Below are 26644 nucleotides of genomic sequence, written 5' to 3' on the forward strand. Positions count from 1 at the left end.
TTTTTTGGTTGAAGCTTACCTGTAAGTTCGGCCATGTGTGCCTGAGGTATCCCCATTACTTTATAACAAGCTTCGATCTGCTGCGCCACAAGGGGTTTGGTGGGAGCCATGAAAACTATCTTTCCTGATGGATACCAGCGGTAGAAGTTGTACATGACCACCGAGGCGATGAAGGTCTTCCCCAGACCGGTCGGGAGACATACCATGGTGTTTCGGTACAGGGCGGCCTCGGAGATCTTCAGCTGGTAATCTCGGATGGGGTAGTTTGTAGGGTATATCCACACATCCGCAGAGGAGCTGTCAAAGCCAGGAAAGTCCGGGTAGGTCTTCCCAGCTGATGGGACTGTGGAGAGGGAACGGTCCGCTGCTCCTTCTTGGTCATTTGCATTCTGACAATTCAGTGTGTGTTCAGCCTCATACACAGCCACCAACATCAGACTATCATCATCCTCCTCGAGCAGATCGCCCTCTGGACTCCCTGATGTCTGCGCTGACCTCTGACCTGTCTCAGCCCACAGTGGATTCCGAGGAGCTGCGGCTGGTACCCTGGCTTTGTCGTCGGAGGCTTTCTTGCGCCGTCCAGCCGCCTTCTTCCCATCATTTCTCGCATGAACAACCTTGCCGTCGGACACGGGGGCCCCCCAGGCCTGGAACAGGGTTCTCTGACCGGAACCACCGCTCATTATTAGCGGTTATGGCGACAAAAAAAGAAAAGACGCTGACAAACAACGAGCAGCTGAGCGGCATTTCAAACCCGGTAAATACATCGGGTCACTTCCGGCCACGTGTTTTCCAAATATGACACACAAATACATCAGTAGGTGTGTATAACTTTTTTTTCCCGTTTTGCTATTACTATAACTCGTAACAATTGTGTGAGACTAACTCCAGCTAACGCGGTTCCCGTCGCATCGAGATGATATAATCCCGCGGTTACTTAAAGGGGGCGTGTTTTTATTTTTGTAGTGGGACACCGGAAGTAAATGGAAACTCCGAGGTCGTTTCCCGCGCCGGAGAGTCCAGGTGTTCAAATTTCCCTGGAAGTTAGGTTGCCATAGTGATGGAAAGACGCCAATTGGAGAGGATGGTTACCCTTTTGCAGGTCATATATTATGAAAGTAATCTTCTGCACGAAGCGGTTGATGCAACGTCATTTTGCATGTTAACGAAGCTAACAGCAGTTAGCTGCTAGTTGACGCATTGCTGCTAATTCAGTTAGCTATAGCCGTCTTGTTGGCATCGCTCGTCTTCTTTTCCTTTCTTCAGGGGCCTCGGCGTACAGTCTTCCTCTATCTACCCCTTTTTCTCTTCATCATCCTCTCTCACGCCCACTAACTTCCCGTCCTCCTTTCCCCCATCCATAAATGTCCTTTCTGGTCTTCTTCCAGACCTCCTGCCTGGCATTTCCAACCTCAGCATCTTTCTATCCAGATCTTCACCGTCTCTCCTCAGTTTTTGTCAAACCATCTCAGTCTGACGTTATTCTCCAGATTGTGCTTTCCCTCTGATGGACTCATCCCAGATGCTCTCCATCGTTCTCAACACCTTCATGTCTGCTGCCTCTGTCTTCTCCTCAGTGACTCACCACCATTTTGTACATCCCCATTGCTGACTGTGAATGTTCTTTTGCAATAGGCGCGGGCACGTGGACGCCTGGTGAGGAGCGAGGTGCGTCGTGCACGGGAAGACTTCGAGGGCATTGTGAGAGAGATCGATGGGACTTTGGGCCATTTGCATTGGAGGGAGACAGTCACCCCAATACCTCACTTCACAGACACAGTAAGCTTCCACAAGTGCAAATAGGGTGGTTCAGTCTGGGTGCCTTTCTCATGCCTTGTCTTCCTCACCCATCACCAGGATGTCCTGCTTTTACGACCCGTCGGCTCTGCCAGTGAGCATTCAGATGCAGGGCTGCGTGTCGGTGCCAGTTCCCAGAGCCCCGCGGCAGCCTCTCCATCATCTGAAGAAAGAGGGGAGGATCACCTTCGTCCTTCGCGGATGCTAGAAGCCGAGAGAGATGAATCTCTCGAGGTGGATTGCTGCCCCAAGAGCCCCGCTCGTGGGGATGGAGAGTATCAGCAAGAGGCCAGTGGAAGGGCTATGAAGAAGGCAGGAGAATCCATCAGCACGCAGAGCGGTTTGGAGTTGAATTCAAACTGCAGCCGTGCTTTCAAAGGTGAACATTTTCCCCCAAGTGTAAGGTTTCAGATGAGGCTGTTCCTGCAGTTCACGTGTCTCTGGTCCGTGCTGTCTGTGAGGGTCGGAGACTTCATTTCGCCTGGACTCCACAGATATTTTCAGTGTCACCAGTTCAGACCTAACATTGCAAGTGTAATAGGAATTCATACTATACAGCATTATTTGTAGATAATTTGATAACCTCAGGGTGGGATTAATTTTTCAATCCCGATACATTTAAAAGAAAAAGAACAATTAGAGAAAAACAATCGCTACATTGCTACAAAAAGAGCAATTGCTACATTTACTACATGTCCTCATTTTGGGGGAAGTCCAATTTTTTTTTTTTTCTGTCTATGTGAAATCGACCATCACAAAGTTTTTCATATAAGTATATGAACAGTCAAGCTTGTCTAAATTCCCTTTTTTCCTAAATTATGCTTCCATGCCAGTCGTGGGGGCCCATCAAATAACCTTATTTAATTTCAATGTTAGTAGTAACCTACTTGTACTTACAGGAACAGAATGCTCTTTCATCAGTGGTCGGGTATCTGTTACGCCACTGAAACCAACGTATATTACATTCATATCGCAGATAAATTAAAAACATTGAGGACTCAGATACAGCAGATGTTGTCAAGTAATCTGAACGATGGCTTGGATTGAAAGATGTCTTGATTGGTAACTATTACTGTACTTACGTACACAAATAGTTTGTATTTTAATAAAATAGTGCTTTGCAAAGCAAGATGGTATTAGTATGAGAAAATGCAATATTTTATCAACTGAGGTTTAAGTTTATGGTTCTATGCTGTCACAAGATATTTGCCTCCTTTGGATTGCACGCCTGATCAATTATTTTGAATTGCTCTTTCAGGTCCCCAGAAATACTGCTTGGCCCAGGATGTGCCGCAGACCCCGGAGGCACTGCGTCTCCATAGAAACACCCTGACTATGGAGCTTCTGTGGCTCCAGCAGGCCATCGACAGCAGGAAAAAGGTAAGGCCGAGAAAAACTGCAATAGATTATAGTCGTTCACAGACTTTTCGCCAAGAAATAACATTTAAAGCTGTGTAATAAAGCCTTGTGTTTATTTTCAACTTTATTGCTCTCAAAGCATCAGATGAGCTTAAAGGTTTTAAACAAAAATACAAAATAAACAAAATACAAACATGGTGTAAACCATGTCCTGGAAGACAAACAGACAAACAACAAAAGTGTGAACATGAAGGTCTCAATATGTTATAGCATCAATTTTATTAATAACAAAACTAACCCTCCATCAGAAGAAACAGTCTCTTACATGTTTCTAATTTTTTTCCCTTCTTTCTGCAGTACCTGTCTCTGAAGGACAACCTGAGCATCATTTCCTGACCCACAAACAAATAACCAGCCTCTCCTCATGTAAAATTGTGGGTGAAAAATGTAACTTCCACATGAAACCACTTGCCTATTTATTAAAATATTTTTCTGAGAATGGAAATATTTATTTAGACCTGTTTGCTATTTACTTCCTATAAATTAAAATTCATTTACTATTTTAGTTTTAAAGCCTGCTTTTTGTCTGTTGACGCTGCACGACTCATAGCATAACATACAGGTTTGAGTTGAAGTTATTGGCCAGGAGCCCTTTCCCACCACATCAGACCTTTATCCTACACAAGTTCCCGTTAAGATGATTTGTGCTTTCAAGAGCCCTCAGTGGAAGAGAGATTTCTTGGTTTCCAAATTATCTTGGTAAACCCCTGGAATCAAACATCACTTTTGCAATCATGGGATATATATATATATATATATATAGATAGATAGATAGATAGATAGATATAAACACACACACAAAGTATACATTGTTTTTGAAAGTTTTACTGGTATTCAAAGTTATACTGTTATAAAGTTATATATTCAAAGTTTTACTGGTATTTCCCAAAGCAGGGGGTTGTCCTCTGAAAGGACAAATCAAAACAGTTTTATGTACGTGAACTACTGATCTTATGAACAGATGACTGGTGATTGGTGATATTTCAAGTAGCTTTAGCTATTTTGGTTGCAGAAATAATTAGATCACAGTCATTTGGCACGCGCTTTTATCCAAAGCGACTCACAAAAAGTGCAAAAAGTGCAATTCAGTCACCAAAGATCCGAAGTACCAGCAGTCGGAAGTCAGAAACGACCACTCAACCAAGTAGCCATCTCAGAAACCATATTACGTACATACATTCATTTCATCGTTAATTTTCTTGTTTTTCGGGGGGGTTCATAACATGTCCACAGGGAGACAAAACAGTTTATGATTTATTCTACCCCTGTCTGTTTTTAAGAGGTCTGAAAAAGAATGGGTCAGGAAAGCAGCCCACAAACCAAGAAAATATTACAAACTGTAAAGAATCAATGAATATCATAGTTGCTAATAATTATATAAGAACCAAATGTCTATGGTAGGAGGGAGAATTATATCAACACTGATCAGTTCCAGAATGTTTGATTTTAAGTGCAATGTCTAAAAATTAATAAATAACAATCGAAAATAAAGGATTTGGTTTTACTTCAAATTTATCTTGTCGACACTTCAGTTTTACAGGAATAGTTGCATTATTCATACATATAAACAGTCGAGCAGGTTATCATAAAACCATACACACACACACACACACCTTATGTATGCTTCTTTTGTTGTGGTTGCTGCTGATGGTTTGGCCCACAAAGCCAGTCACTGCTGGTCAGGCTACCATAGCAACCAGGAAATACTCTCCACCGTCAGTTGAGGGGTGTGTGTGTTTGGTGGGGGAAGACGGAGCAGAACGTGACGAGTCGTGAGTCCATACAGATCACAACACAGAAGGGAATCATCTCCACCTTTGCCTTCTACTCTGCTGCGTCCTTCAGCAGTCATGTGGGTGACCTAGCAGTGTGTGAATGCATGTGAATGTTGGCGTAGAGAATATTCCATGTTTCAATGGTTGTACCGGAAGTGAATTAGATGATATATGTGTCTTTGTGTGTAACAGCTTGTTGAGCGATGGCTGCTGGCACTGCAGCCACGACTGTCCTGCCTCCGGTGAAGAGTGTGGTGGTTTACAAAAACGGAGACCCCTTCTATAACGGCCGGAGGTTCGTAATCAACCAGCGACAGGTGGCAACCATGGAGGCCTTTCTAAATGATGTGACTCGCAACATCGGGGCTCCACTTGCCATCAGGACCCTGTACACCCCCAGACAGGGCCACAAGGTTACAGACCTGAAGGACCTGCAGACAGGAGCCCAGTATGTTGCTGCCGGATTTGAGAAGTTCAAGAAACTAGAGTGAGTACAAAACTATCTACTATTTAATCTCTAAATTAATGACGAATTAATCAAGGTTCAATTTCAACTTGATACTCTTTGCTGTCACCGTTAAATAGTTACCTGAGCACGGGGATCAAAAAGCAGCATGCGTCCAGGGAAGAAATTCAGGTAGGCTGATATTTTCATTATTTGAAAAAAAATGTGAGCATTTTCCTTTAAGACCAACGGATCGCTTATCACTCATTAATCTTCGCCCCTTCAGAGGAATTCACCGGCACGCTGAGCGGTGCTGAACACAGTTGAGCTTGAAATCAAATGACTTTCCATTGCAGCAGCTTAATATTTGAAAATAAACCGGATGACCCAGAGCTCACAAAGTACGTTCTTAACATTCTCAAGTGGCATTAAACTCTGCAATTACTGCTGGATAATTGTCAGTTATTGGGAATACTGAGATCATTTTAAGTGATTAGCAAATAACTAATGCTATGATAAAAATGATCCATCATGAATCGCTATCTGATTTTCTGACCCCGTAATCACCCCGTAATCCCCATTCTGAGTTAGATGACGCTCTGGTCCAGATAATCCTGTTATAATTTACCCTTTTAAAAGTAAAAGGTAATCAGGACAGAGTCACGATGATGGTCACACAGCGAGGGGGGAGGGTTCCTTGTTGCATTAATTCTCAGGATAAAAGCAATTAACATTGAAATACACAGGCAGAATATATCATGCTGATAAGTGTTCACTTTGTATTCCAAACAGCTGGCTGGCTTGACTACTCGGCTTTTCAGACCTCAAGCGTGCTCTTTGTTTTAAGCCATCAGGTTTACTTTTCAGGAAAACCTAAAAGACTAGACAATAATTGTGTGTGCCTTGGGTGTTTGCCTTTTGGAAAGGTGTTTCCCCCCCCATTAGACAATGTGTCAAAAGGGCTTCACAGTCTTCCATGCCCATGTTGTGGTTGCTGCGGAGCAATGCAGGAAGTGTCTGCTTGAGAGTGTATTTTATCCTGTTGGAGAAACAAAGAGTTAAGGTTCCACACAGTATGTTATTGGGCAATGTGTGTGTCTGGGCAGGTCTAATGCCCATATTTCCTGCCAGACATCTCTTTTTCTCAACATCTCTATCGAAGCGGACATTTGTGCCACTTTAATGGGGTAAACAATGAGGGACTTTTATGAGCGCTATTGTTTTTGTGTTTAAAATTGTACAGTGTTATCAGAGGCACTGGATCCAGATTTCATTGATGGCTAATGAGCTTTGCAAGGAGCTGCTAGGTCCAAACTCAGCATGTGAATGTGCTTCTGGAAGCTCAGTGTGACGTCAGTATCCATGGCTGCAGCACTGGAGCTGACACGAGCGGCATAGTCATTCACTCATTATACAATTTGAGTAACTGAATTTGACGGGTATGGGTGTGCAGCTGAATTGATGTGCACTGTAGACATGAATTTTGATTTTTTTTTTTCTTTTTACATCACTTCACCATTATATAGCCATACTGACCATACTGACACCATTATGACATTTATTTTCTCAATGTCCTCCTCCAGGCAAAATCAATCCAGAGGCCAAATGTGTCAGCCAAATGGAGGAAGTTCATACCTGTGCCTTGTATTATACAGTGAGTTTGAGATATAACACCAAACTATACACACAGCTGCGCACATAAAAACTATCTGATGTCAGTTTCTTTGATGTGTCAGTGTTTTCCGTAACGGAGATATCCTGTGTCCACCATTCCGATTCATCATTCCTCGGAGCGTGCAACAAGACCTGGAGCTGATACTTGGTCTGATCACGACAAAGGTGTGTTTACGAACAGGAGCAGTGCGCAGGTCAGTGGGAATACACACACGCACACATACACACACGAACACACACACACTACAAGAGAGGCAGTGCAAGAAAAACCAAGGTAGCTGCTTAACCGCATTTTAACCGCACCATCAGGTTGTGTTCCTTGGAAGGAGCAACTCTGTCCTCAGCTCTGGAGCTGGAGAGCGGCTGCTGCTATGTTGCCGTGGGAACTGAGAGGTTCAAGAAACTTCCATATTTGGAGCTGTTGGTTTCAAAGGCCAAAGAGAGGTATTGTTACTCAAGATCCCTCCGTTTGTGTCGCTCTTTGCGTGTGCGTATGTACAGTATGTGTGTTCGATTATTTGCCATCTCAAATAAGGAAACTGTTTTTTAATCGTTCCTATCCCGAAAAGTAAGGCATGAAAAAAAGTACACATTTTCAATGTTTCTCCATTTGTCTCACAGATTTCCAAAGTTAGAGGACAGAAAAACCTTTTCAAACTCAACAGCAAAAGATGTGTGATTCTTCCATCTGTTCAGATTCTGCTTGTTCCTTCAAACACAGATTTTTCTCTTTACACTTATTTGTCAGTGTTTTTCCCTTCACTTAGGTCCAAGAAAATAGCCATGATATAGAGCCTGTCACCGGTCACATTCACCTTGGAATATTGTCCTACCCCCTCTCAGCCTTCTCCCCACAAAATATATCATAAATGCATTTTCTAATTTCTGATGTTAGTGCACCAACATCTCCCTGCTCCACAGCTTTTTATTTTCCTTTCAGGATCTGGAGAAAGTCTCTCCATACATAGGCACCACTGTTTTAGAGTTACCCCCAGGGGCTGGATGGTCTACTGTCCTGCAAACTTTGGGTTAGACTCCATTCAACAATGATCATTGACTTTTTCAAGGAGTACTTGTGAATGCAGACACTTTGTCTTCGACCTTCCCTCTAAACATGATTACTTTTCATGATGATTCGTTTAGAAGAGCAGCACAATAATGACAAAGAACACTTCAGATGATTTTAGAGGGGAAAGGAAGATGTGCAGCAAGATGTTTTTTTTTTTTTAACAGTTCAATCTCTTGTTCTTTTCCCCATAGATATTATCCAGGAAAGAAAAGGATACTGAGAAGAAATGAGGTAAATATTAAATAAAGATCTGACCTTCAGTTAATGCTGTAACCAATCAATCATCTTGGCTTGGCCAAGATGTCATAGTGATAATTAAAGCAGTTACACTACTATGATTATAGTTTGATGAAAAGAATTTACTTTAATGCTCTCAGTACATCCACATTATAGTGATAAAAGGCATTATTATCAATTAATCATACAAATACTGTAAGAACATAATAATTGGTATCAAAAATAATTGAATGGATGTTAATCCATATATATTTTGTTGATAAAGAGTGGTTTCACAAAAGTGTGGAAATAAGACATTGGCCTTTGAGTGTGTGCTTCTCCTAGAGCAGGAAAACAGGACTTGGTCCACGAGACCAGTACAGTGACTTGGCCCTTCTCGACTCTCCAGAGGTAGAGCCATTATAGTGAAAGTCAGATATCAAGCACCTCTGAGAGAAAACATTCATTCCCATGGCCTTCGTTCTGCTGTGTTCTCGGTATATCAGTCAGATGGACGGAGGGTGAAGTCGACAGGGGATGAAGCTGCTTCTCCGCCAGCCGCCCCGCAAAGGAGCAGGAGAGACGGAGGGCACAACACCGCCAGACCAGTCAGAATTCAGAAAAAACAACCGAGGCCACCACTCAGCCACATATCTGGTCAGCTAAAATAGGATGGACTGTGCGAGCTCTCTGGACTATTAGCCTGATAATAACGATTCTTATTTTAAGAGAAGCAGAAAGATGCACTCGTCTTCTCTGTGCCTTCGTGACTTGTTGGTTGATCAGATCCATAAACCCAGAGCAGGAAGTTAATGTTCTTATCCCAAAGGCTACTAACACTGTGTTAAGCTAAATAGCAGGGGCTCTGTAATGCACAGGTAGAAAAAAGTGCCATCTGTCCTTTCCAATCATCAGATAAATCATTAAGAATATTTAGAATTATATTCTCCATGTCCGAAAATGATAGTTTATTTTGCTTTAAATCAACAGCAATGACTTTTTGATTAGTTTTTTTTTTGGAATTTCCACCCAAGTCCAGCAGAGTGTGTTTAACCCTGCAGTGCGGAGGCGGCGAGAGGAGGTCAGAGGCGCCGAGGAGGTGCAGGAGGATGAAAATACGGCCACAGAGCTCCCCATAGACCAGGTTTACGCATCTTGATGTGCTTTCAATCTCAAGAACTAACTACTGCGCTATTTGTAATTTAAAATGTATATGTCGCAGGACAAATGGCAACTGAAGAAAGTAAATGAAAAGTAAATCTTATTCCTTCTCCAACTGACTATTTTAAGAGAGAGGCCGAAATAGTGGAGGACGAGGACCTGGACAACCCGAAGGACCCTCTGCACACACCACGGGAGGTAGACATGACAATAACACATTGGGGGCAGCATGACACAGGAGGCAGAGCGATCTTCCTTGGAACCAAACATTGCTGGTTCAATTCCCGGCTCCTCCTGTTGTGTTGAAGTGTTGTTGAGCAAGACACTGAACCCCTGACTGTTCCCCTGCTCCATAATGGGTTACATGTAGAGGACCCCACGAGGGATTAATTAAGTGTAAATTATTATACGTATAAGCTTTGTAATGTCTGAGTCTGAAAACAGAATCTTGTACTGTCTGAAGTTCTGGAATACATCAGTACTTGGCTTTTTGTTATATAGTATTGGCAACATTCAGAATATGCATTAAAAATATGACAACATCTTAACAAGGAAAGCTGAAAACAGCCTGAAATACATCTTTTCTTAAACCTTATCCTTTACATGTGGAAATACTTGTGTGCTTGTTGCTATGTTGAAATCTGGCATTCCATAATATCCCTGAACAAGAATGGCAGCCAAACAATGTCCAAAGATATTAACTGTAGATATTTACATCTCTCTATAAGTCAGTGATAAAATCTTTCATTTGAGTAGTTTTATATTTATGGCTACAGATACTAAAGAATAAAACGAGTAAAAGTTTGTTTAGCACCCAATATAAGGTCAACCTCACACCAACATCCTGAGGAAAAAGGACCAGATCAAATGGAACTGGTCCATATATTAATACTCTGCCATTTTTAAGGTGCTGCACTCTGATGGAGGTAACGTGAACCAGCGGACGATACAAGATTCTGAGAGTGTGACAGACGATTCTGCTGTAGCTGAAGCATTTGAAGCTGAAATATTGGTGAAAATGCCCGCAACTCCAGCGACATACAATGAGTATTTGCATAGGTGCAATCAAAGATCAATAATCAATGTGTCCCTGTCCTGAAAGGAGCCAGAGTTGAAGCAAAACTCTTTTAAATCAAGGCCTCCGTCATCTGCCTCGTTCAATGGAACCCAGCAAAACACAGTGGAACCCCGAGAGGAAATGGCAAGTTCAAGTACATCTAAGCAGGGCAGCACAAGTTAAAGTCGGTAAACTGGACAAAGCACAGCTGACTTTTGAAATCAGAATTGCTGCCCTTCCATGAATGATTTTAATCAATGTACCATAAGTGTTCTCAATTTGGTCTTTCAATAACATCTATCTTTCTAGGCAAGCCGTCAGAACTCTGCAGCAGCTGTGGTAGGACAGACCTCATCGGGAGGAGTGGGGGCGTGAGAGACACAGTGGATTTCTCAAAGAACTCACATCATCCCAGTGACAACTGAACCGCTAAACTCCAGTCCAGGCACGCAACCCGATTCCAACTCGGTTATGATTCGGATGAAGGTCACTTTGACTTTGATTGAGGTAACAAGGGCACCCAATGTTTAAGATTGTCTTCTGCATATAAAAATGTGAAGTAGTACAAGAGGAGGCAAACATGAAATCATCATTGAAGTTCCTTCCCAGTAGATCAATGAACTCACGGTAAAATAAATGCTCGAACTGGACAAATCAAAGTAATTTGTACATTTTTACAAATGTAAAGATGATATCGCTCTGGCCTTTTAAGGAAGTGTTTTACTGTATATACCATCTGGGCACACAAAATATATTTTGGACACTTTTAGCCTGAATTTATTCAGTTTACACTTGCGATGTAGAACATAACAAATAGACTCACGTGTGTCAGCAATTTATTACAAAAATAAGTGAACAGACCAAAGCAGCAGAAGTATAAATATGTATATCAATAACCATAATAATTATAAAAAAATATATAACTTAAGATGTGAATTAATTAAATATTTGTAAAACTTGTCTTGGCAATCAGCTGGCATTTCACACCTACTGTTACTTTTTCTTTAACATCAATAAGGCAGACACAAATTCTCTAAGAAGGTAAATGGTGCATCTGACATGGTTTCTACTGAATTTAATGACAAACAAGTAACAAGTAAATGTACTTCATATGTTTCATTGCCTCATACAAAATAATCCCTATTTGACTATGAAGTTTGTTCACTGTGTTTTAAATGCACTGGCCCCGAGTTATTTTTGACGCCACGCCATCTAATTTTGTCTAAGCGCGGTGAAAACCTAGACCTTGCTCTAAGATGGTGGGAAAAATGCTGCACATCCATTATTGGATGCAGTAAAGCTGAAGGAACAAAAAGAGCCCTAAGACAGAGCTTGGTCCTTCTACCTCTGCAATACATCATGTTTATGAGGCTGCACAGAATGAAGGCTGTGCATGGTGATGTGGAAAAATAAGCTTACCCTTAAAGCTAAACAACAATTTGTCCTCTGCCGTGTCCTGCTCCTCACCAAATATACATTGAAGGTGACTAAGGGGTGTTACAGTCAACTGCCCCTGTAAAACCAGGAAGTGATATCCTTAACTGTTTGTACTCCCCGAGGCATGTATGCAGGTCACATGGTGGAGGAACGGGCTTCTTAAAAAGCAAAAAGTTAACAACCTCGGCTTTCTATGGAGGCGTCATAAATCTGGTCTAACTGTGGGGATGAACCCTGCATGAACCCACAGCTAGACCATACTGTGGTGTGAGGATTCTGAACAGCCTTTTAGAAGCTCATGCTGGGGTCACTTAGTCACAGAGATATTGCTGGAAAGAGCCACTGATGGAATCTTAATTGTTCCCTCAGGACCAGCATCTGTCTGACACTGTTTCCATGCCCTCAATTACTGGAAGGTAAAATCCCTGATCACTTCAAACTCAAACAGATCCTACAAACATCTTCAGTTTATTCAGTTTTTCAACTTTTAAAGGTTTTCTCCAATACATCACCACCAACCAAACTGCCCCAGGCCCTGAAGCAACGCTATCCTGGGAAATATTATACACGTCTGGCTGCAGGTTAGAACCCAGGCGCTCCAGGCGATGCAGGGGAAGCATCACAGTATGAACCTTATATAAAAATAGGTCGTATTTCCCACTCAAATCATTTAGCCAGCATGAAAATCTAAAGTGGTAAATCCAATGGCCAAAGCAGATCAGGTTTTTTTCTGACACTAAAACGGCTCTGACACTGACACGAGAATGAAATGCTATTCGTGATAAATTCTTTTTTTTATCTTTCTCTCATAAGAAGTAGACATCGATGTCTATCCGTCTCATGTTTTTTTTAAAATCAAATTTATATTCGGCGTTGATATTTAGGTAGAAGCCGATGATTTGGCGGAAAATTATTACAGCCTCCCCTCTTGCATGGTTTTGAGAATTTTACCAGCAGCCTAAAAATATCAAATTTTAATAACCCCTTTTACAAAGTTTTGACACTTTGATATTGAAAACTGAACACAAAAACCAAGGCCTTACTTTTAGATTCATGAATCTGTTGTCCTATGGCCTTTCTAAGGATCTGTCAGAGTAGGACCCTCAGTGTTAATGGAGCTCATGACACACAGAGTGATACCGGCCATGGTGAGGAACATCCCAGCAACAGCCTCTGGAAAGAGAAAATTATGGAGTATCGTATATAAGAGTGTAAGTGGAAGCTTAAAAATGTCAAATGAAAATCAACCTCTCAGTCAGCATGGAAATAAATGATACCCGCTGCTGACGGATCTTCAGGGAATAGATTTCAAGTGTAATGTTTCATGCATTGGTGTCACCCACATGAATAACTCACGTTTGCCTCCAAACTCTTCGCCCAATACCTTTCCAGTGAGCAGAGTCAAAAGGAAGGTGAGGGAGTTGGCCACAGGGACCGCGATCGATAAGTCTGAATAAAGGAGAAAGGGTGGAAAACGTTGATCATTGCTTGCAAGATGAACACAATCAATAAATAGCAGCAATTTAATTACTTTCTTGAGGATAGTATTTATTCAACCAGGTATTTCAGCAGCAGAATAATGTTAAATAAAAATAATTGAAGAAAGTCACAAAGCATTTTGAAGAGCTCAGTCATCTATCATCCTTCACATGTTTGGCAAGATGTGGATATTTCAAGTGTAATTCCAGTGTAATTTGTGATTTCCAAACTTTATTTTCCAGGAGTGTCGAACCGTCTATGTCCTATTAAACTACCTTCTTGAGAGGACAAGTGCATCATTGTATTTTTACATGTTTCAACAAACTTATTTAGAAGATGAGTATTAATGTGTTCATAACTTCACAGCCTGGCTACTGAGAGTCCTCCATTACCTATATAACGTTCGATACCTTCGAGGAAGGGACAAAGCTGCTAAGTGTATGATTATTAAGACCGTGGTGAGGTGTGCCGTAGGTGTGACAGAGGAGTTCAAGGTGAAGGCTGGAGTGCATCAAGGATCGGGTCTGAGCCTAATCCTGTTTGCTATGCTAATTGACAGGCGGATGGATGACATTAGACAGGAATCACCACAGACCGAGGTGTTTGTAGATGACATTGTGATCTGCAGTGAGTGCAGGTAACAGGTGGGGGAAAATCTAGAGAGGTGGTGGTATGTCAAGGAAAGAATGAGGGTTAACTGCTGCAAGGTAGAGTATTTGTCAGGTGGATACAGATGTTGAGGTTCTCTTTGGGAGTGAGGAGGATGGATTGTATCACGAAAGAGTCTATCAGAGGGACAGCGCTGTTTGACGTTCTGGAGATAAGGTCAGGTTGAGATGGTTTGGACATGTACAAGGGGGAATTGTGAAGATCTGCATAGAAGGATGCTCGGGTTAGAGCTGCCAGACAGGAGGCTTAGAGGAAGAACAGAGAGGAGATTTACGGATGGAGTGAAAGAATACATGGAGTTAGCTGGTTTGAGAGAAGACAGTGCAAAGAATGGGGTTAGATGGAGGCAGATGATTCACTGAGGCGACCCCTCAGGGGAGCAGCCTGAAGGCAAAAAAAGAAGATCAGAAAATTGTGCCAATGTTTCTTTTCAATGTCTTATGCTGCAGCACATCCATTCACTTATTGGCAAAAAAGGTTAAATGCTGAATATTTTTTCCGCCTCGGAGCAGACTGTAAATCCATCCATCCATCCGTCTAGCAGGCCAGCCAGCCATTGTCACTGCCTAGCCTATCCCAGCTGCAATCAGGCAAGAGGTGGCGCTCACCCTAGACTGATCGGCAGTCAATCGCAGGGCCACATATACAGCCAGGCAAGCATTAATTTGCATCTCATTTGCACATGTGGACAATTTTCCAAATTTTTCAAATTAATCAATCTGCTGCATGTTTTTGGACTGTGGGAGGAAACCAGAGATCCCCGAGGACACCCACGCAGGCCGGGGTAGGACACGCAAACTCCACGCAGAAATATTAACAGCAGTAAAAATCAAGTGTTATACATGATCCAAGAGCATGAGTGGTGTGAATGTTGTTACTGAGCTGATTATAAATACATACCAAAACAGGTCCTCTATTGGCATTAGGACCTGTTAAGTCATCCACTAATCTATTGATGTCGGTATCAAAATGATTCAACAGTGGTTTTGTAATATTTCACGTGGCTCACCAGTGGTTGAAAGGGTGTAGTAGTAGACTACAGATCCACTCTGGTTCAGAAGAAATGGGACAAGGTACTGGGTAGGAAAGATGAAATTAAAATTAAATCAATTCTAGAGTGTGGTACAGTCTAGATAATTATATTTTAACTGTCCCATGTTTGTATGTATGCACAGTAATTTGATTTTATTTAATGGAAGCAAATATGTTTGTGTGTGTGGATGTGTATTTGACATTTGAAAAGACACTATCCTTTTTCCGTTTTAATATTGGGAACATATTTCACAGAGTTGTTTTGATTCAAAAACACAATTAAATAAGAATGCTACACAGATTCCATTTTTACCTTGAAATTAAGGAAAAGAAACTTGATCTCGGCCAAAAACTGTGAGATACTGCTGCTCTTCGATACATTCTCGATCCCCTCCGTTCCCCTTTTCAGGAGGGGGTTGGTGCATCCCCATAGCACAGACACAAGCAGTAGACTCAGCAGTTCCACTGCAACACATTTAACTCGTCAGTGTGATACAGAGAAGTATCAACTTTTGTTTTAGTAATAGACGTTATCACCTATATACTGTGATATTAACGCTACTATATTAGCATGGGCAAAAGCCCACGTTACTACATTGCCAATGACGTTAGCTTACTTGCTTATCATGAAGCTAGCTACATTTCGGTTAGAGTTGCTGTGGGGATACCGAAATGGAGGTGAACACTTAAAATGTTCGTTTTAACCAAATTGGTCCGAAATTAAAGTTGAGCAAATAATAACTGAGTGAATGAAACGGATATAGAGGTAGAGATTGAGAACTCACCCGTGGTGACCATCGTCGTGCAAACCGTCGGACGTTAAAAAGCAGAGTCGCATTCAAGACAGCAGCTCGACTGTCATTGGGCTGGATTTACACGAGAAACCTATTGAATTGAATAGATATCCAAGAGTAAATCATGTCAGCAAATGTTAAAGCAAAATGTGTCAGGAAATTCGTTTTTTTTTACGGGAACACACACATTTCAAACGTTAAGTAACATCTTGAAACCTTAGTTGTTCTTCATTGTTGTAGGGCCAGGAAGTTCCATCTCGGGGCGCCATTTCCCCTCTTATCATTGCCATACAAAATCAATGTTTTTTCTTTTCTTTTCTCTTCATTTTTCTTTTCTTTTCTCTGCTTCTTTTCTTTTCTTTCGAGGTTTACGATGCAAATTAGACCACTCACACTGTGAATTTTATTGTCATTTAATTTAATTCATTTTAATGAACTGAAAACATTACAAATACAATGGAACAATGGAAATAAAGTGCAAAAATCCTTTGGTGCCATACAAAAATGGACCATATTTTACAAAATTATCATGATCTCAGCAATCCACACTTGGAAAGAAAACAAAACACAATGACTTTGTACAGCTTTCGTAATCATAACATAATCTCATGTACCGTGTTGCTGAACAACATTTTAATGCAAAATAATATATAATACATCTGCAATGATCATTATCATACTGGTAAGCATGACACAGAGTTATCATATTTCATACTGCTGGAGTCTCTCCTAATGCTAATACTAATCATACGTATGAACCTCTTTGCCCCTCTTAAATATGGAAATGTACACTCTGAAGACCAACATTTTAAACCTGTTTTAGTCCTTGAGTCATTATGTCTATAGGGATGGAGCATCTTTACTACAAGTGTCTGAACACTGATCATAGCCAAGAGGCGATTCCTCACACAAAAAACAAAACATCGGTTCTAACATCTTTCATGTTATCCAGTGTGTCTGTTTGTTTTTGCCAGATTTTTGTTTTTGTCCCATTATCCTACTCTGTTATCGCGATCATCAGCGGTGGCAGAGTGTGAATTTTAATCCAACATTGCAGACTGAGTTTCCACAGGATTTAGCACATATCATCCCAGAGAGACAACATGTCAGTCAAAGCCTGTTTTAGGACCAAACCACGTGCTTGTCGCTATGTGTTTCCTGATGATGGCCCATCGTGTATGGTAACCACAGTGGAGTCACTGATGGTGCTGAACTGCTCTATGCGGTGTCCTTCCACCGAGCTCAGTTCTACTCTGGGGAGCTGGAAGCTGGTCTCAGATGGCAGGTTTGAAGGAGAGACGCTGCCCGACACTGAACTGACTGCCGCTCGGGTCAGAGGCCTCCCGCTCTGGCCCATGGACTTTGACATTTTTGGTCGTGGCTTTGAACCACTGCTGACTCCCAGCACGCGGGATACATGTGTCCGTCTGGAAAAAGCAGAGGCTGTGAATTAACGTCAACTCTCAATATACACAAGTTTTGGATCTCAGAATCACAATCAGAATACTTTAATGATCCCCAAGAAGGAAATTGCTTAAGTTACTTAATATTGCTACAAATTGCTTAAGATTGACATGCAGCATTAAAGGGACAGTTCAACAAATAAATAAACGTTTTTCTTATTCCTGCAGGCAAAGATAACTATTGTTTAGCATGCTTATTTTAGCCCTAACTTGAGAAACATTGAAACTCAAGGGTCAATGGACTGAATTGAAGGTGCATCATGTTTGATTTTGTTATTTAATCAATATTTTCGGGTTACTCGGCATAGACGTACTTTGTATATTTTTATTTCTTGAGTCGCATTTACAAAACAATACTCATACTTGCCCTTTTTACTCACCACCACTAACCTGAAGTGTCAAAACATGACTCAATGAATAACAAAAATGATCAATTATACTAGTATATATATGTATGTGTGTGTGTCTGTGTGTGTGTATATATATTTATAAACATTTAATTTTGCATCTTAGGTACAGTGTCTCTTGTGTAATATTTAGATTAAAAAATCTGCTGTTACTTATGTGTCACATATGCACGATGTTTAGTATCTTCTCTCAGCCAGACACTGCTAAAAATAGCTACTTTGGTACGTTTCAAGCGTGATGACATTGTGGAGGAACCTTGTTGTTTGAGAGGAATGTAGCCTTACCTGTTGTATGTCTTCAGGATGATTAGCAGGATGGTGAGAATGATGATGATACCAATGACGATGACAGCAATCATTGCTCCCGAGCCTGGAAACGTCACGAGTGATGAGCACGTTGAAAGGCTACTGTCATGTTTGTGACTCTTCAGAAATGTGCACATTATATTCCCCACTTCCGCTCACTCAGACATCTGTACATGGATCTTGACCTCCACCACCAAACTCCTGTGTCGTAATTTACCGATGTCCTCTCAGGCCAGCTACTTCGAACTACTTTCTCTTTGTGCCTGATGCAATCATCATAATTTGTTTCATATTATAGCAATGTCAGTGCATTTTTAAAATTCGGATTAACTGGTCTGATTAGATTATTATTAGCATTATGCTGGTTGTAAACATTGTTTATATGGGAATCCTAATGGCTTGATTCAGAATTCTAAATTGACGATAAAATTCCGATTTTATTTACCATGAGTCACATAACCCTAATACATAGGGGAAAAAGGCAATATGTATCATAGATGGACGTTGATACACACTCTGACGCATTCATTCATGCTTTCATTCCTTTTGAAATGCAACATAAACATACAAGGATTTAAGTTAATTTCAATCTAATGGTCACACACACATACACACACACACACACACACACACACACAAAACACACGTAACAAGATAAGACCCTTACTCTGAATGAGTATCTGCTTTTTGGATTTTGTGACGGCGGTTGTGTTTGAAGGGACGGTGGTGTTGGTCACAGACGAAACAGTTGAAGCTTGCATCTTAAGCAGCGACCTGCAAGGGGAGAAAGAAGGCGCTAAGGTCGAGACACACAGCACATCTGTATAACACTTCAGACATATCAGGTGAATGTTTTACATTTATAGAACAACCAGGAAAGACAGAAGAGGAGATTATACGAAAGCGGATTCTTGCATTCTTGTTGTATATTTGCACAATTATTTGCAGCTTAGAAACGGGAGTGAGTGCAATAGAGACCACGGCAATAAAGATCGTTGCGTAACCTCGGTCGTAAACCTGATCACCAGAAGTCCAAAGTGTCCGTGCGAGTGCGGCGATTGTTGATATTTTTACACAAAGATCGGTCAATGCCTGCGTCTGTCATCAGTGATATTACAGTGTTCCATCCACATGAGCGACCTGCGGCTGATTGTAAAGAGGTAATTGACCAGCGATGTGTTTGGTCCTTATCAACCGGCTTTAGGGTCTCACAGCAAGGTTTGTGTATCATCGCCACGTCTGCTGAAGCTCCGAAGGCGGTGCTGTCACCTCCCAGAGTGATGCTGAGCAAGAACTATAATCCTCTTCCAGCAGGTTTGACACATCACAATCACTGAACAGGCTTTTTCTTTTTTTTCACTAAAGCTACTGTCAATAAGTGCATTTACCTGACCCGTTTTGCAACAGAACAATGTGATTTTTTTCCATTATTTCCCCAACTTGTCATTTACACCAACACATTTTACATAATCTCTTACTTTGCAATTTTTAAAGATAGGCCATGGGGGTTTGACATGATCGTTAGGAGTCAGATATGAGTTGATTTTGTCCCACTGGGACTGTTGAAATACTGTAAATGGTCTCCGCTTATATCGTGCTTTCATACCAAAGCACTTAACACTGGATTTCATTCACTCATTCATGTACACACCTACACCGATGGCCGCAGCTAACAATGCCATCAGGAGCAACTGGGGTTCAGTGTCGTTCCCAAGGATAAACAACCTTTATAAAAATCCTTTAAAACTCCTCAAAAGAGAGAGAAATACAGAATAGCTGCAGTGTTACCCTTCGAAGAAATTTCCCTCCAGTCATATCCGAGCCAAAATGTAATCTCTCTCTCTAAGTCTTTACAAACCTTTCACCCTTAAAATAAAGGTCTCAGAGTGAATACGACTCAATCCTACTTTCACAACGATTTGTTTTCATCTTGCAGGACCTCCATTCACACTCTGGACAGGTTGTCTAAGTCAATCACATAGCCAGATATACTGTACAGACGGACAACCATTTACCCTCTAATTCACATGGCATTCAGAGACATACAACCTTGCAGTCTCTCAAGCACACCTAGAGAACCTCCAGTTAAGGCTGCTGCACATCTGTGGACTGCGTAAGGAAACTGGTGAGCCCGGGGGGGAAACCCACACAAGCCGAGAATGTGCAAACCCTGCACAGAAATGACTGTTGTCCACCCGGCAGTGAGCCAGGGACCGTCTCCCTAGAAGGCAGCCACGCTTAACACCGTAACTCCATGCCATTCTCAGGATAAACAGACAAAAGGAAACAACAACAACAAAAAATTATTACATGGCAATCAACAACATTCTACAATCTCTTGCACAGTTTTTAAGGTATTTTCTGGATCAACCTCTTTTCCAAATCAAAAATTCTTTTTCCTCAACTGTAAAAAAAGAAAAAAAACCCAATAACAAGCAACTTGAAAGTACTGAGAAGAAGAATGTAATGATAGAAGAGTATTTTCCTGTTGCCGTCACTGAGCCTTTCATTGTATTTCATTCTCACACCAGCTTCCCTTTCAATCACTGACAGACGCGTGTCATCGGCAGAATTCCTCATCTGATATTCACGTATGCAGTATTTGAAACAAAAAGTCAACATTGGAAAAAAAAGATGTATCCTTGCAGGTGTGGCTTAGACATGCAATTACAAATTGCAAAGGTTTTATTTAGCAGCATTGAGTCACCGATTTTCTCACAATGTAACAAAATGCAATTTCACTGAGCTCAGTGCTTTTTGTCATACATATGTGTTAAATATGTACAAAATAATGTATAAAATATGACTATACATGTGTGTAAATGTATAAATTAATATCATAACTAATGACTGGGTTTCTTCTGGGTTCTCTGGTTTCCTCCTGACGACCAAAAGCGTGCATTAAGTTCATTGGAGACTAAAACTGCCCCTGTGTGAATGAAAGAGTGAATTGCTTTATGTCTCTATAAGTAGCCTGTGATCAACTGGTCCAGGGTGAACGCTGCCTCTAACCCATCGAAACCTTGGATAGGCTCCAGGCCCCACCCCCCCTTAGTTCAGGGAAAAAGATAACTGGTAGTTATGGAATGAATGAATGATACGAATATTAAAAAATACAAAAAACAATAAATTGGTATGATGCACTCACTCTTAAAGAGGTAGAGCAAAATGGTTCATTTTCAAAGCATAAATCATTTTGCATGACGCACACTTGTACTGGCTGAGTGTTGGTGCCATTGCATAAAGGCCTGTGCAGAAAGGAATGAAGTGATGAATAGAATGAAAAATTGCTGAAAGACATTATCAGCTACAATGACTAACATCTGCTTTTTGATGGCCTGTCATAATACATTAGAACCCCGTAGGGTGTGGCTGTGTGGAAAAAAATAATAAATAAGCCTACATCTATAGTAGCCTTCAATCTCAAGATCCTGTGAAAAATAATGCATCAATTTTGCTAACGAATGTTCACTGAAAAAAAGGGAATCGGAATTCTAATGATGGGAAGTAAAAAAGTGCCTCGGTACGTGTGTGTGCTGAACATCTTATCCAACTTCCTGCTCAACAGCAAACATTACACAACAAAGTGTCCTAATGTTGACTTACTATTACTATTAGTGTAGACATATATCACATTTGCTGTTTGTAAAGGTGACAGCTTTGGATAAGTGACTCGTTGATCATATGCCAAATAGGTTTGGTGACACCATTACATTAGCAACGATGTTCAGTGATGAATTCATTTCTTTACGGACAACACAGAAGTCTCTGATAAACAGTATAGTACCTGTACAACTGAATCAAACAAAGTCACCATAAAAAAGAGGATTTCAAAGAAAAAAAACATATGACATATGATAAATGTACTGTAATATCATTGTTGAAGATTGACCCTGTGGTTGTATTGCTTGATAAAATTCTTTTCATTATATTGCCATTTTGAGTCTTATATTCCCCATGATCCTGAGGACTTTGTTCAATGGCGATGGTTTTCCCTCTAAGAATAAAAGCTTGGGTTTGTGGAAAACAAAACATATGATTTTCAATCACATATACTGATGTCAATTGCATTCACATGCAATAAAAAATAAAAAGTTTCACCTGGGTGCAAATAGTTTTTTCGTCTTTATTTATTTTATCTCAAATCGAACACGTTTGACAAAACCAAATCCGTAGCTTCTTTTGATGACCACTTGCTTTTTTTTTATTCTTTATTTTTTACCAAGGCTACCATTAGTCCTTGCAGGATGATGTCAGGATTTCAGTATAATGCTGGGATAATTGTATACTAAAATAAGTCACCTTTAATACTCAATTGTACTGTATATCCTATGATAAGATTAATTCATATCCACCGAGTTACGTTTGTATCGTCGGTTAAATTATATCAACTCATTTTGCTGCTTCACCCTCTGCTGCTGCTGGAACATACAGGAAGTCATGGTGTCTGAATCCTATTTTATTATTTAGCCTATGTATCTTCCAAGTTGAAATAACTGCAACCTTGCCAGAGTATTGCAGTAAATGTGGCTCACTGTTCCATTGTTGGTGGATAAGAGAGTCAATTACAACACAGGGCAAAGTATGTAATATAGACTGTGACCCTCATGCTCTACCCCAACATTAGGAGAACCCTGTTTTCATCTGAAGAGTTACAGGCATTTATAAGAATTTTTTACCAAACCACCTTGCATATAATTTGCGAATTCACTGGGGAATACATTATAGCATTAACATCTTCGCATAATAAATCGGGTGGCTAGAGGCATCCAGCAGTATAAAATTTCATGGATGCCCTTTTGAAATGTGACATGCTGTCCGTTGGTCGACCTTAATCACAAAAATGTTGAAAGTACATAAAGTGATTATACCCTCAAAATATTGAAGACTTTTAAAGTTATGTATCTTGCATTTCCTTGGAGGACCAGATTAGATGCTTGGTTTCAAAGAGAATGAGTGTGATTAGTGCGTCACAACATCCACTGCAACTCATGTCATGAAAGATGTGGCTGACGGAAGATGGCGAGACAGAAATGTCCAATTTTGGATATCTGATGACACGCAGGCTGACAGCTTTTAACAATAGGAGAGCATGTGTTTATATACATTGTCTGGATTTTGCGAGAAAATGGAACTGCAGCAAGAACCAACCACAGTTCTATATTCTCATGCCAATGCGCGCTGCAGTCAATTTCCTCTTGCTGTGATACGGGTTTGTTTGTTGTTCCACAAATTGAAGCTCCGCTCTCATTGCAGATTCAATATCCTTTCTTCCACCCTCGGTAAACAAACACTTTACTGTCGTCGAAGAATGAACTCGAAGCGGAGAAGGAACAATTTAGCATCCTCTTTTTCTGCAGAGAAAGCCATTTGTGGACTTCGTTTTTTTCCCCTTCTTCGGCTAGGTGTATTCGATCACATAAAAAACAAGAGTCTGCCATCAGCATATTTGGTCCAACTGCTACTAAACGACAGTCCGAGTCAATATTTGAGCAGTCAATTTAAAGAAATCCCCAGGTAATGGGGAAGTGGGATTATGATTTCATCTCTCCGCGGATGAAAAGCTGTGGAGTGACAGCAGAGAGGTCATCTCAAGCTTTCTTAGAAATATCACGCGGAAGAAGGATTTGGAATTCAGTTAGTTGCACGGCGTAACTAATATACACGTTGAAGGTTAAAAGTGGTGAGCAAGAGACGGATCACGCCTCCGGGGTTGGACTGACAGTCTGAATTAAAAAAAGATAAATAAAAAGGGGAAATCAAAGTGTTTTCTGTGTGAATTCCGTGAGTGTTCTGACACAAAAGAGCTGAAAAAGCAACAGTGCTGATTTCAATTGTTGCCTGTTGAATCAGCTTATCATTCCTAATGCTTCAGCATACAGGGCTATATGTACTGAGAGGTAGACACACATCAGAGGGCGGCGTTGCCAGCTGACAGAAAACTGACAAACACACACCTGATAGGAACTAATATATGCTGAAAACTATGAGAAATTCCATGCATTTCACTCAGTTGATGGAATTTTTGTCGACCCCCCTTCGTCCTGATGCCACGTATCCTGGTTGTTGCTGGTATTTAATAATACACATATCTGCTGGTGACCGAGAGAACTTCTTGGCATGCTGGATAACTGCATGTATCCAAAAAGTATTTGCTTGCAGAAAGCTTTCAACCGCAGGATGTTTTGGAATTCTTTTTTTGTTTGTTTGGCTTACTTTCTGAGGCTGGACAATAAAACAAAGAGAGCTTATCAAAACCGCCCACTTATCATCTGTGGTGGGGACTCCATTTTATGCAGCATTCTTGAGTTTTTAAAATGGATGTTATTGAACATTTCAAACAGGTCAGATAAAATAAAGTTTTTTTTTGCATGTGTGTGTGTGTATTGGTTTGGGGAGTTCAATAGACTTTATTGTAATGGCTATAACTGCATCCATTCCCTATGGTCGTGTTTATAAATAACATGCCCCTTATTGTTGTACTATGCTTGTTCTATATGGCTGTGTTTATGTCACTGTCTGGTTCTTTTCATTTGTTTTTATATTTCCTTTTACAACATTTTGGCACAGCTCAAGCTGCGTTATAATGTGCTCCATAAATAAGTTTCCCCTACTTGTTTTAATTTGCATTAACAGTAAATGTATTCTGCTCACTGTTGCTGATCCTGTGCCACAGCAGACTTTGACCTTTACAAAAGGAAGCAGCTTGCTTCGTTATTCTTGAAAGTCAACATTTTATCCCCGGTCCAGCAATCTGATGGAGGTGGAATAAAAGACTACTTATGAAAGGAAAGGTAGAACAAAAGAAAACAACACAACAGCCCAGTCTAACAAACAATATCATCTTTCGCGCCACGGCTCCATTCAAACTGCTGATAGGTTTTCCTGCAAGGTATTTTCCGACAAAGACAAATGATGAGAAGATAAGTTGGGCCGTTCTAGCAGTCACCCGATAGAGAGATGAGAAGAACAAACAAATCAGGTTTACAGGGTTGATCCCCAAAGCCCTGTGGAAACAGGAGGTTTGGAATGCAAGCAATTTTCATTTCACCAGAGCATCACACGTCTCGTCACGTTGTCTGGTAAACGCATATATTTGAAAATACAGGCACGCGTATACGAGATTTCACAAGACGAACAGTTGTGAATAATCCAGAAGCACTAATGTGCCTTGGGACTCACCCTACAACAGCTCCTCGTATTTTCAGCCCGAGCTTTCTCCCGATGGCAGCCCGAGCCGTGCAGAGCCCCCTCCCTCAGCTGGCAGGGGGGGACATAGCCCACTGGTGAAGGGATCGAGTGGCCGGGCAGGAAGTAGAAGAGAAGATACTCCGGGAGAGGATTTAGTCCTTGGCTCTGCTAAAGTTACAGTCCCCAAAAATCAAAAGAGGGAGAGATGCTGGTGAGTGTGTGTGTGTGTCGATGGAAACGAGTGTTCATGCGAGAGTGTGGAGGAGGCTCCACGCATGCTCGCTCCCCGCTCCACGGGGAGAGGAACAATCTCAGGTAGCTGGTTTTTCAGGTCCTTCTACTCAGCTGAAGAGTGTGAGGTGTGTCACGGCCGCTGAATATAAAAGGTTCCTCTCTGAAGGTGTGACATGGCGGCGGCTGCATCACCAGGATGCTTCGCTTGATCTGAAAGTGGTGGCAGCAGGAAGGAGAAGACACTTTAGAAAAACAACCACAATAACATCAAGCGGGAACCACCCTAATTCTTGCTCGTTTGCTTATGAAAGGTGAACCTCACCGTGGTCCGAGGTATTTTGTCTGGTTTGGGTCAGGGTTCCGGTGCTCTCCAGCTCTACTCACCACTGCACCAACACCTGCACCTGTAAATGTGTGGTTGAAGATTAACTGTAAATTACAGCCCATGTCCAAAGGGTACGGGGTGTGAACGGAGCAAACATATTTTCTTGTCATTTCTCTTCCGTTCTGTTGATTCAGCTCATTACAACCAAACATTTCATTTGACAGACAGTTGAGAATGTACGGATAATTGCGTGAGAGTATTTTAAGCCAGAGTCCTGCTCTTACAGTGGCTTCCGTGACGCACCGCGCACAAAAGTCTCTCCCCAGACTGCGCCAATCAGCGGTCCAGATCAGGTCTCATGTTGCCTCCGGGGGGCGAGGAGGCGCCCATCACAATAGGGCCAGTCACTGCTGGGCCTTCATGGGAAAATGTAACTTAGCTTCATTCGTTCGGACCGACACACAAGCGTTCTGATTCACACAAGGTGCCGAAAGCGTTGTTTACAACCTGTTCGCCTGCGCTGGTGCTTCGGCGTCCCTGCCTTCAGCTGTGCAATGTCATTACACAAGTCCATAACGCGGAGGTCAGATTTCACAAAGACCCGACAAAAGATGAACTGCGAGTCTCCCAGTTCTATATCCTAAACTTAGGATCTGAGTAAGATGTGAGCCTGTAGTCTGAATAAAGGCCAATG

The 26644-nt window shown here is 41.4% G+C and overlaps 5 protein-coding genes across 5 annotated transcripts in view; 2 read left to right on the forward strand and 3 right to left on the reverse strand.

Moving 5' to 3' along the window:
* Positions 1-875, reverse strand: part of fancm (FA complementation group M) — a 37590-nt gene extending 36715 nt beyond the window's left edge. Inside the window, exon 1 of the mRNA XM_086154343.1 lies at positions 20-875. Within this exon, the coding sequence (XP_086010469.1) occupies positions 20-683 (664 nt within the window). The 5' untranslated portion in view covers positions 684-875. The remainder of the gene's footprint in view (positions 1-19) is intronic.
* Positions 876-956: 81 nt separating this feature from the next.
* Positions 957-3661, forward strand: iqcc (IQ motif containing C). The gene is made up of 5 exons (XM_086154383.1): positions 957-1102; positions 1636-1779; positions 1858-2176; positions 3056-3177; positions 3514-3661. Exons 1-5 carry the CDS (start codon positions 1061-1063, stop codon positions 3550-3552), a joined length of 666 nt encoding a protein of 221 aa, XP_086010509.1. The 5' UTR covers positions 957-1060; the 3' UTR covers positions 3553-3661.
* Positions 3662-4635: 974 nt separating this feature from the next.
* Positions 4636-13223, forward strand: dcdc2b (doublecortin domain containing 2B). Its single transcript, XM_086154355.1, has 14 exons — positions 4636-5068; positions 5184-5478; positions 5577-5628; positions 7020-7090; positions 7173-7304; positions 7420-7554; positions 8371-8410; positions 8741-8806; positions 8902-9052; positions 9457-9539; positions 9686-9754; positions 10464-10568; positions 10659-10757; positions 10923-13223. The coding sequence occupies exons 2-14, from the start codon at positions 5195-5197 to the stop codon at positions 10986-10988; spliced, it is 1353 nt and encodes a 450-aa protein (XP_086010481.1). The 5' UTR covers positions 4636-5068; positions 5184-5194; the 3' UTR covers positions 10989-13223.
* On the reverse strand, positions 11433-16273 carry tmem234 (transmembrane protein 234). Its single transcript, XM_086154388.1, has 6 exons — positions 16212-16273; positions 16016-16115; positions 15544-15695; positions 15208-15274; positions 13407-13499; positions 11433-13223 (listed from the first exon to the last, which is right to left on the reverse strand). The coding sequence occupies exons 2-6, from the start codon at positions 16026-16028 to the stop codon at positions 13129-13131; spliced, it is 420 nt and encodes a 139-aa protein (XP_086010514.1). The 5' UTR covers positions 16029-16115; positions 16212-16273; the 3' UTR covers positions 11433-13128.
* Positions 16274-16349: 76 nt separating this feature from the next.
* On the reverse strand, positions 16350-25963 carry ncmap (non-compact myelin associated protein). Its single transcript, XM_086157380.1, has 5 exons — positions 25948-25963; positions 25383-25835; positions 18868-18974; positions 18180-18264; positions 16350-17451 (listed from the first exon to the last, which is right to left on the reverse strand). The coding sequence occupies exons 3-5, from the start codon at positions 18959-18961 to the stop codon at positions 17172-17174; spliced, it is 459 nt and encodes a 152-aa protein (XP_086013506.1). The 5' UTR covers positions 18962-18974; positions 25383-25835; positions 25948-25963; the 3' UTR covers positions 16350-17171.
* Positions 25964-26644: the final 681 nt, after the last annotated feature.

This window comes from Fistularia commersonii, chromosome 1, assembly GCF_037954325.1.
Source record: "Fistularia commersonii isolate RoL2024-O1a breed Wild chromosome 1, RoL_Fcom_v1.0, whole genome shotgun sequence".
Taxonomy (NCBI): Eukaryota; Metazoa; Chordata; class Actinopteri; order Syngnathiformes; family Fistulariidae; genus Fistularia; species Fistularia commersonii.